This window comes from Mesitornis unicolor, unplaced genomic scaffold, assembly GCF_000695765.1.
Source record: "Mesitornis unicolor isolate BGI_N332 unplaced genomic scaffold, ASM69576v1 scaffold41315, whole genome shotgun sequence".
NCBI lineage: Eukaryota > Metazoa > Chordata > Aves > Mesitornithiformes > Mesitornithidae > Mesitornis > Mesitornis unicolor.
In genome coordinates, this window is record NW_010184208.1 from 13,726 (window position 1) to 25,709 (window position 11,984).

The following is an 11,984-nucleotide window of genomic DNA, read 5'->3' on the forward strand; positions in this document are numbered from 1 at the left end:
GAATGTGAATTGCCATCTTTCAATGGATATTAGGAGGAATTTCTTTACTGAAAGGGTTGTCAAGCACTGAAACAGGCTGCCCAGGGAGATGGTTGAGTTACCATGCTTGGAGATGTTTAAAAGACAAGTAATATGCCGTGCTTAGGGATACGGTCTAGTGGTGGACCTAGGGCTGGTTTGATGGTTGTACTTGATGATTTTAAAGAACTTTTCCAACCAAAACCATTCTATGATTCTATGATATACCCATAAGAAGAAAAGACCATTTCAGAGCAGTTTTCCTCTTGGTCTCTGTAGTTTGATACTTCAGCGTTTTCTTTCTTTTTCTTTCTTTTTTAGTTATTGCTGTAGGTGTGATCATTTTAATTGCACTGCTGCCCAAGTCTGGGCAGTCAGTCTGCATCCACATCCAACCTCTGCCCTCTCCTCTTCCATTCCAGGAACCTCTCCTCCAGTGTGCCACAGCTTTCTGTTGCCTCCTGCAAAACTTTTCAGCAGAAGCACAAAATCTTTTGTAGAGAATTCCAGGATTCTCACAATAGGGTTTTCTTTTTTCTAGTTACCTACTCAAACTCTTAAAAAATTTAATCTCCATATCATAGTTTAAAAACAACTGTCACATCTCAAGAATGCTGCCAACAGGTTTGATCGACATAGATTTATTGTTACCTGCTTTTCAAAGTTCTCAAGCACTCATGAATTGTTTGAAGCACAAAATGTGGCTCTCAGATTTATGACAGAGCAATATGCAATAGTACAAAGTCTTCACTGACATTCTTTTAGAATTGTCTGCAGATCCAATTCATAGTCATCCTACAGACTTTAAAAAACTACTTTTTTTTCCAAATTCAAGATGATAACATCTTAACACAGATTTCTTTCAGCCTAAAATCAACTATTCTGGATCTGGCTTACTATACACTTTACCTTCTTAAAATTTTATTCACCTTTCTGGCATGAAGCTATCCTTCTATCAAAGCTGCAGTCTTTGACATTTAAAGTACTGGCAAACAGTACATAAATGAATGCTGATGGAATGAGAAAACCCATGTTAAGGATTTCTCCATGTAGAACACTTCAAAATCTCCATACCTCCATAACTAAGTATTTCTAATTTTCAAAATAAGTATTTCAACCATTCCTCTTGGTAACCAAGGTATTTGTACAGTTTTTGTCAATCTTTGTTAAGTTTACATTTACATTAATCTCAAGCTCTATAAAAACTTCCATAAAGTAAAGAAAATGACCAAAGGAAATCAACATATGCCTATTTCTGAAGGGATTCTGCACAAAATTATGAACAGACTCCATAGATATTAATCACCACTGTTCTGCAACAGGTTATAAACCTTGTCTTTTTAAAATATATCATGTATTCAGCTTTCTTGCCTTTAGTCTAGAGTTTATACTTTGGATGAGCCACACACATAAGAACAAGCCTAGTTTGAATACTGATACTGTATTACACTGGTGCACATCTGCTGTTTCCTATCTGAGTGGGGTTTTTAGTTTGGGTTTGCCACTGATTTCTTGTCACGTATTTCTAAATTGTACAGCATGCAAAGCAATAAACATGAAAATAGTGGTATGCTCCATATACTGTATATGTAGAAAAACTCTTGATAAGATTTATAGTTACTACTTAGTACCTATGTTTTTCTGCCAGGTTATGGTGATAAGACCCTCTGTTATGCTTAAGGAAAAAGAATCAAGGCACACTTACTTGATATAGTAGGGCACTTTGTTATGTGAAACAGACCTCTGCCATGGGAACTGTACTGAGGCTGAGGAAATAAAGAAAAGGCAATTATTAAAATGAACCCACCAAATAAAAAAAAGTCCAATTATTAGTATTTTATTATTTATCTTATAGTTAAATCAGTTAAAAGAAATTAAATGGGAACAATTAAAATTTCCCAGACAACTTTCAGTAATTAGAAAATCAGCTGGAGAAAACAACAGCAATCTATCAAGACTATTCTAGGCATCTATTTGAAGGTGGAAATAAAATAAATGTGGTGATTCTGCTTCTAAGAAGGATAATAAATTCTGAGCAAGCAAGCTATCCATCCAGGGAAAATGTAGACATTGGTTTTCCTACATCTAGAGAATTATTATCAATTTAAGCTTTGAAAATAATGTTTCCACTACTATAATTAATACTCTGCAACAGAACAAAAAGGAGAAATATCAATCTTATTTTTATTAGTTACAACTCTTAGCTCCTATTTGCAGCTCAATTTAATATTGATTAACACTGTATGTCCAACAAAAAACGCATTTAAACCTGTCTTTTCCAAAGAGACATGAGCTCTAAAGTGGGCCATGCTTGCAGAAAATGACATTAATTGGGAGTTTAATTACTTGAGATCCAATGTGGATCAAAGCTGTGTCTCATTTTACCAGGTTTTTAAACAGGTGTTAGATCAGATGATCTTCTGAGGTACCTTTAAATCTGGGCTATTCTCTGATTCTATAAATCTGATCAGTTAGAAGCAGGTGTTTTGCTAGCACAAATTACTGATTAAATGACAACTGGGAACTAGTCAGCTGGAAATGGTGTAATGACAGGCCATGGTCTCTTGTTAGGATTTGGAAGAAAAGTAACAGGTAGGTGACATAAATTTAAAATAGCTGCTGTTAAATGAGCACAGATAAAAACCTTGCCTCTACTTCAGAAGTGCAAGTTTGGAGATAAAGATCTGCACAAGACATAGGTATCATAATCTCAGTTTGAGGATTTTGAGGTTACTTTATTTAGAATACCACTCTAATTGTTCCTCACAGATAGAAGTCAATTATGGCTGCTAAGAAGGTTTTAAAAATTTGATTTAGAATACACATTATTTCAACTCGTCAGGATAAAACCTTAATTTTTCCAGATTTAATGATTTTTTAATTACCTTCCCTTTGAAGTTACTGTCCCTGACTTTCATTTAACATAGTTCATATAAAGTTGGAGGTTTTAAGTTCTGTAACTGTCTAGTTGAAGCTGTTAAAACAGATTTTTTTAAGTCTTTGCTGTAGTTTGCATGGGGAAGGAGGTTGGTTGTTTTTAACAACAACAAAAAAATTAAATGGATAACTGCATATTACTTGGTTTTGCAGGACCATGGTACTTGGCTCTTTACAGTATCAAACAACGTGCATTCTGGAAACTTCACCTTCTTGGCTTTTCTATGTAACATAAACTGAATGTCTCCTTAAGGCTGGAGAAGATGACCTAAGCAGGGCTGAGGCATACTGATAAGGCACTGCATAGTCTCTTTGGACATAATTCTATGAATGTTTTATTCAGTAACAAAGCCAATTCACCACTTAGTCTTGTGAATGCAATTATTTGTTGTTGCATGCTGTAAGCCATATCAAGGAAATGATCCAGGTCATGGCAAACAAATCAAACTAACCTTGCCTGGCAGGCTTCCTTGTTTTACATATGGACTCTTTCACCAATTCATCATCTTTTTCAGATCAGTAACCTGAACATTTGCATTGGTCCAGGTGAGGAAAGGTGAACAATCTTAACAGTGTCACAGGAGTGAAGTCAGGAACTTCTTAAACCAGCTAGAGTACGTGAAACTGCATCTTCTCTACTTTGCTTCTTAGTCTGTTTGAATTACAAAGACTAGACTGACTGCTCTCCCAAACAGTTTATCTGGTGTTTTTCAACAGTGCCAAAGGTACCACTCTATCTGTATTCTTTCTAGCAAACGATTACATAGGTGTAGGGTCCAGGTCAAGGTAACAAATTTGAGATTGGAAGGGCTACAAAACCACTGTGGCAACACAATGCAATACTTCTGCTGGGGTTTAAAACAAAACAAAAAAAACCCACATACATTCAAAGCTGTTTGTTTGTTCTGTCAATTTAATAATGGACAATGTGGCTCCAGGAATTGTTATTTTGCATAACAGCTGTAATATTTTAAATACAGTGCATCTTGTATACTATTATGTTTACTGAAAAACTAGCTGTCAATTTACAATAAGAACATGGTTGTCACATAACTCAAGAAGAAATCAAGATTTATTTATTGTTTGAAATTATATTAGCTGTTTAGCTATACACTGACATACAGCACTTGAGAAACTCTGAGACAGAGCTGCTCCTTTTTATGTTTACTTATCAACTCCTGCAATAATTTTGTCTTTATTATTGAAAAACTTAGTTAAAAATCAGAAAGCTGATTGGGCTAACACTTTGTATCATCAGCTCTGATGATGGCAGATAGGCTAGAACCTCAGAAAGTCAACATGGATCTTGATATCACAACCTATTATCTGTAATGAAAACATCAAATGAGAACATATGGGACATTGTAAGCTTACATCTCTAAAATTTTCACTAAACAGAAAAAGATACAAGGGTGGATCTCAAGAGGAAGTGATGCAGGCTTGCTTCCCCCACCCTTTCATTTGAAATTCCAGTAATATATGACATGAAGGCTTTGATAAAACAAACAAACAAAATAATCCAGGCAGCACTTCCTCTGTGTCGTCCTAGTAAGTGTGGAAGCAAAAGGAAAGTAAAGAAAGAGGTAGTGGGGAATGAGAAGATGTGTTTATGAACATATAAAAGAGATTCTGGAACAGCCACAAGTCAGACTTTGCAGCAAACAGAGGACAAAGAATAAAACAACCAGGGACATAACAATAACTCCGCAAGATATTGCAGTGATCCTTGAGGAAAGCACACCAGCAAGAAAGCCAGTGAAGTTATGAAGATGAAACACCCCTACAAAGACAGGGAGATTGATAACAACATGGAAGAGGAACTTCCTGTTCCTCAAGCCATAGGGAAACCTGGAGTAAAGAGCAGTCAGTGTTTGAGAAAGCCATCATATCTCACATGCACCTACTAATACAAAGAACTTACTGGAAAGAAAGTGCTGTGATGCAGGTCCAAAATCTCGGTGTGCCTCCTGTAACTGTTTAAGGCGATCCTCTACAGACACCTACACATAAACACACATTGACAAAATTTACATTTCATTTACATAACACCAGGGCCATGACAACAAAACCTCTTGTTTACATTCAATTTTAATTAAATATATTTGTCTGCATGCCATAGCACTTATTTGACATTCATTTATCCAAGGCTATTTTTTTCTTTCATTTGCTTGATGAAAGTCATGTTCATATCTTGCAGTGCCCTTGTGCGAGTATTGCAGATCAATAATAAACACTAGTGGCTTCATAGTGACTATAGCTGACTGCCGAAGTTTCTGACCTCCTCCCAACACTTCCATTGTCCAAATTTCCAAAGTCAGCAGGTCTCAGTCTGATTGTATTGATCTCACAGCTGCCTTTCCAGCACAGAACCATTTTGGAAGACACCACTTCACTGGCTGACATGAGATCCCTCTGGGTTTATTAATTGAAACTGCACTAGCACACCTAGCAGCGGTCTTGAGTAAACTCAATGTGAGAGCACACAAACGAACAAACAAAATCCCACCACAGTACCAAACTACACTAGGAAAGTGAAGGACTGATATGACATATTAAGAGTTTTGCCTCTCATAATTCTAAATTACTAGCCCAGAAGCTGATGCCTAGGTTTTGAAAATTCAGTCCTGTTGCCCTCAGTTAGAGAGGCAACTGGTTCTCCATCCTTCCCCCAATTCTTTCAGACAGTTAATATCACCCTTAAAAACCAGGCAGAGAAATAAATAACAGCTGACTCACAAGAAGTACTTCTTACCAAAAAAAGAGTGAGAAAGCACAAAAATTGATAAGTGAACTTCAACTGATGTAAGAAACTTCATTAAATCATTCACTGTGAAACTGTGCACGAGTTTGAACTGTAATCAGGCACACTGATTTACCATTTTCAGACCATTTAAGCACAATAATCCTAACTAAGCAATATGAATATCTCTCACAGCATAACCTCTTCTGTTATATAAAGCTAAATGTGCTGTTGCTTACATCTTGTTATAGCTCTACTAATACTTAAGTAACTTTAAATGAAATTCCCCGCAGAAACTGAACATTCAAAACCAAAATAAAACAGCACTCACAGGAGCTGGAAATACAACATAAATATGTGCACCAGTTTTCAGTAACAATTATTTATGCAGTAAAAATACTGCTATGAGACATACAAAAAACCATGCAGCAATAGGTTCCACTGGTCTCCAGAAATTAATGCAGACTCTTTCGTTTGTAAACTGCTGAGGCAGGTTGAAAGGAAAAGTTTTTGGTCAAGCCACAGAAGGAAAGACATCTCCTTTTGTTGCCTTGGTACGACTAAAGTAACACCACAAAGAAATAATGACCAAATGGTAATGATGCATCTTTTAAGGGAACAGAAGAGAGTGCGAAGCATCCGTGCTCCCCACCTGCTGTTCACATTCAGAAGAATACCTGTAAAAGTTTCCACCGCATATTGAGATCATCCAGTTGACGAGACATCTTTAACGATGGATAAAGGTCAAGTGGAGACAGCTGACTGGACAAATCATTCACTGTTTTAACTTTCAAGTTGATGGGAGCAATTTCTTCTCTAAAAGCCTAGAAGAGTAAGAAGCACATATTTGTGTTCAACAGACATCTGCGCATATCCACCTTTAGAAAAAAAAAAACAGTCAGAAATTTACCCAAATGCCCATATCCAAATTCTGGACCTAAAACAATTTAAACAAGATTTTTTTTGTGGCGCCATATGGCTTTAAAGATTTTTTTTCTCCAAAAAGAAATATGCAGTCTTTCATCAAGAGCTTTAGCAGTACACAGCCTGTCAAATGTTCTTAACCAAAAAAAGTAACTATGGTTTTCCAGTATCAAGCAGCTGACAAAAATTCAATTTAAAAACTATTATTGAATTAGTAAAGCATGAAGGAATGTGTCTTCTAAGGGAAAGGAGTACAATGTTTTACTTGATTAGAACCGTAGAGTAAAACTATTACAATGATTAAAAAGAAGGAAAAGGTTTATTGAATCAAATGGAACTAAATACAGTACTAAGACAAAATTGATGCAAGCTTTAGTTACAGCTGAGAAGATATATCAAATGTCTTTCATGCTGTGGACAGTTAATTGTTCAATCCTATAAATAGCTTGATTAAACATCATGAAACAAACCAGAAACAACTAAAAAAAAAAGATTTTCTTTGGACAATTCAATTATTTGCTTTCCATCAAAATCTCCCTCATCAGGCCTAGGAGCAGAAGGAACCTACAGGCAAGAAAGAAGCATTTGGACGCTTACACTGATATACATGAAATAATGCAGCCCTGTGTTAATTTCATGAGTCCACAGGCTGGGTATACATAAAGAAAGCATTTGCAGAAAACTATCAGCAGCCCATGGCCTTTCATTCTTCTAACACCAGCAGAATCCCATGCTGAAGACATGGACGGTCAGGTACATGACTCCAGGGTCTTCTAATATTTTGCCATACTTATTCTTGAGGTTAGTATCTGAAAAGTTGTGTTTGTGAAACAGAAGCTTGGTGAAACAGCAGTTTTCTCTATCTGCATGTGCTTACTCACATGTCCTCCTGGAATCCCTGATATTTAGGCACTCCCACGAGCAATCTGCTGTTTCTAGTCAGCTTTCCTGGACAATGTTAGTTATCGGAAGGTATTCTTTCTTTAGGGAGCTCTGCTTTACTGGGTCTCTACACCACCCATGCAGCTAAGCAGGGGATGACTTCTACCCATCTATAACCATGTATATACTTCTGTATGACTGAAAGACCTCTAAAAGTTTTTCTAAGAAGAAAGCTATAGATGATGGCCAAACAGATCTGACAGCTCAGCACTACAAAAAGGAGAGGGGCCTATTGTCAACTGCTGGGATGATAACTGACTCAGTTCACACTACAGTGCCTGGGCAAAGTTCCAAACACACCCGTGGCCTAACTATGGATTAGACAGTATTTCTAGGAGGAAATATTTAAATCCTAGAACAGTTTTGGTTTGTTTTTTTTTTCATTTCAAGAATTAATATTCTGTATATATCTGTAGCTGGCTGATCACATGTACTTACGCGATCACAGCTGACAGTGAATGTGGCACAGCACTGGACTTTCTTTGAGACCTCAGATCTAATCTTTAAAAAGCACTTTAAACACTACATGAAAATTTAAATATATAGTGTATACATAACTAATGTGACTAGTGGCATTAGAATGGAGGGGTCTGACTCTCACACAGGTTAAAGATTTCCCAGGCATTCCATACTTACTGTAGTTTTCTCAATGTGTTCTGGTAATGAATCTATGAGCAAGTCTCCCACAGGTTTCCAGCCATTCCTCACGTTTTCAGCCTCCTTCAAGTCAACATCGAGGTCATCCATGGCACACTGCAAGTCTTTCAGTTTTTCTAATGCTTTGTCCACTTGCTTCTGCCAGATACTGGCACTGGCATTTAGGTTCTCCCATTTCTCTTTTACCTCTGATGACTGCTTACGCATAGCTTTGGCAATCCTCATGGCTTTCTCCTCAGGTGTCAACTCTGCAGAGTGAAAGCAAAGTTGAATTCTTTATTTCTTCTCTTATTTGTATCTAGTTAAACAGACAGTGCTCCTGTGGTACATGCTCAAGGCAGTCAGTAAGACCAGAGTCAACTGGCAATTTATTTCAGTGTGCACAAGATAGAAGAAAGTCCAACTTGTCATAACCGAAATAAGCCTTAATCACTCCTAATGACAAAATAAAACTTGATCAGAAGACAAGAAACTATTCTTGACTTCCATGTATTATGATAACAGCAAAACAAAGGCAGCTTACTGCTGGTTTGTCACTTTTGAAGGCACAGGGGGAGGAAATAAAAGATCGTTCTTCCCTACTGGAAACAGCAATAGGAAACCTAGGGATCATTTAATGCAGTAAGAATAAGAACAGTGCTTTGTTCCTGGATCACTTACCACCACCTTTCACTCTACCATCAGGATGACTGTTCCTATTTGCTAGCAAAAACCAAGGCGTACAGAGTATCATGTGGTGAGTGGTTCTGCAGCTCTACATCCGTTTTTCTGTGTTAACACAAAAGTCCTCAAATGTTGTTTTAAATAGGTTTTGGCAATCTAAAACTGTTCAATGAACTTGTTGACTGAAAAAGAGCCAAGCTTACAGTGCACCATTTCTCACAAAATTCAGGCTTACGTGCCTAAATCCCACACAACCCAGCAACCATGAAAATCTCACTCATGATAGCAAAGACCAGCTGCCACTGAATAAGTGAAGCCAAAGTGGGCATACACACAACCTCAGGACATAGTCACAGAAGACAATACTGATTATTTCAGTAAACTGCTTATATTTAAATCCACCGCCCCTGGTAAGCCTGCAAGACATTAGACAGAGCTCTAGACCATAGACATGCCTCAGCCCTCTTTGAAAACAAGAACTGAGCTGGCTGGTGGCTTATCTTTTCTTCACAACAGATGATTTTTGCAAACTATCTCTAGAAGTCTATCAATAAGAGAACATGCTGCCTTTTCTGGCTCTTCAGTTTGAGACTAAGCAAGACCCAAACAGTCAGAAAGCTAAAAGGAAAACCCTAAGCAGGTCCTGCTGTCTACTGCTCAGATGGGCTTTGCTGAAAAAAAAGTCACGGGAAGCTTCCTTTACTAGGGAAAAGTTGCTTTGTAATGGCAAACAAATGAAGCCAGTCTTAGAGGATTCCTCTTCTATATAACAAACTTGTGGTGCCTGCAGGCAGAGAAGCAAGCAAAATAAACTTGATTTAATGCAGAAACCAGAGAACAAAAGAAAGGGAAGAGATGTGGCATACACTGAAACTAAGCAATAAGGAGAATGTATCCAAAGGAAAATGGGAGGCAAGAACAGCCAACAAGAGCCAACACCACCAAAAGGAGGGTTGCAGAGCATGTGTAAACTTCTATAATTAGAAATGCTCTTTGAAAAAAAAGAGAGCTACTGAAAAAAAAGAGCTGAGAGGCAGAAAAGAAATTTTGAGCTTACCAATATATTTCAGTGATGTGCTGGGTGTCTATCACACAAAAACACTGTTCATGGGCAGTCTGCCTGCAAAGTCAGAGGCTAAGCCAGGCTTAGAGATACCACAATGGAAAGAGGACATTTGAGAAGGGGAATATGGGGAGGAACATTTGTGACAAAAATTTGTAATGACTAACTAGATGCGAAGGGATATAAATTATGTAGGTAGCTCTGGTATATAGACACACGACAGTAAGCTACAATTTGCAATATTGACAGACCAGAATGAAGATGAAGACCAAAGATAAGCTGTGATAAATTGTACCTTGTCTCTGGAATTCACAGTAGAATAAACTACATCATAGGACAGCACGGTTCTGGGATGATCTTTACCCCAGGCTTTGTAACAGATTTTACAAAAAGAAATAAAATTTCAGTTCTAAGCAAGAAACACATTCAGATAAAAAACCTGTTGTTTTAAAGGAAAAAAACCAAACAGCTACAAATTGTTATGTAAAGATGTCAAAAAAGTTGATACTGGAAGTGATTTAGGAATTACTCACCATTAAGAATAATAATATATCATTGATGAATGAATGAGAATCCACTACAGTCCAGTGTAGTGTATCCACTGTGAATAATCTAGAACCCAAGCTAAATTACAGCATGCAGGTAAGTTGCAGACCCAGTGGAAGAACCCTCTTTTCTTGGCATCTTGAACTTGTGAACATAGGGGACATTGTACCCAGAAACTTGACTAAGTATGAGTTACATATATGCAAAGCTGCAAACTGCCATTTTATCCAACATCATGTGGTTGCATTATCCTTGACCTGTTATCAGAGCCAAAACCAACCAATTCTGCATAAAAGAGTAGAAAATTGGAAGGGCTTAACAGTTCTAAACTAGATTATTAGCAGATCATTTAAAATGATCAGTCACTTGACAAGGAACATGCTGAAAGCTCTAGTAAGAGTTGAAAATCTTGAAACACTTTCTGGTTGTCCATAAGGGTATTGACATGACAGATTCAATGAGTGCTCCTCGCTTCAGTAGAAGCAATAAAGAAAAAAGTGGCTGTAGCAGTAAATGGGAATAGGAGAGGGGAATAACAGCCTGACTTTGTCTGGCCAGCTAAAACAACACAGCTTTACTTATGAGAGACCAGTCGTGTATTTTGAGAGGGAAAAAAAATCCAGATTGACTGGAGTGATAACAAGTATCCAAACAGTTTCAGTGTGATCATATTTTTGGTATGAAAACCAAAATATTTTTTAAAATTATTTATAAAATCAGTGTCATTGTGCAAAGTTATCTGCTGCATATTTAATTTGAAAAACATTAATTCATTGCAAGACTGCTTTATTTTACAAAAGCCCTGGAAGTGCTTGTAAACTTGCTCTAACAAGACATTTACTAGGGAAATAAAGCAAAACACACATTTTTATGAGCTAAAAAAACATTCAGCATCTATTAATTTAAGAGAGAAATACATGTTGTATGACTTCATGTTTTCCATCATGAAAACTCAACTTATTAATGAGCAACACATTACTTTTTTTTCAAGCAGATAACACATTCTCCAAGATATTGGTTGCATAGCACAAAATTCTAAAGTGGAAAAAAATGTCTTAACAGTGAGAACTTTTTTATATGAGTTTAGAATACTTTTCACCGGTCTGTCCTTACACACACTGGCATAGTTCCTTTTTGCTGTGAAAAAATGCTACATGATGGTTCCCACTTAGCGTAAAATCTTTTCAGTGATAGCTTCCCCACCTCTCCTCATTTTTTTTAGTGGTACTTATTACATAATCTCCACTTCAGCAGCTGCTCAGAAAGTAAGAAAAGTCTATATTCACTGGACCATCTGTTTATGAGAGAGGAAAGAGATCAACTGACCTTGCAGTCACAGAGAAAGAGCAGAAAAAAGAAGTCTGCTTCTGTAGTGGAAAAAACTTGATTTTAATAAGCTTTTTCTTTTTGTCACAAACAAAGCAATGAAACCATCACCATCTTTTCTGTGTCCCTAGCAGAGAATGGTGAATGGAGCTAAATCCAGTTGGCGAC

At 37.1% G+C, this 11,984-nt stretch overlaps 1 protein-coding gene across 1 annotated transcript; it reads right to left on the reverse strand.

Annotated features, from left to right (window-relative positions):
- Nucleotides 1-1,723: 1,723 nt before the first annotated feature.
- On the reverse strand, nucleotides 1,724-8,463 carry LOC104540558 (utrophin-like; the record flags this gene model as incomplete). Its single annotated transcript, XM_010184393.1, has 4 exons — nucleotides 8,198-8,463; nucleotides 6,373-6,519; nucleotides 4,877-4,955; nucleotides 1,724-1,784 (listed from the first exon to the last, which is right to left on the reverse strand). Coding segments are annotated over exons 1-4 (533 nt in total), but the record flags the coding sequence as incomplete, so codon positions are not given.
- Nucleotides 8,464-11,984: the final 3,521 nt, after the last annotated feature.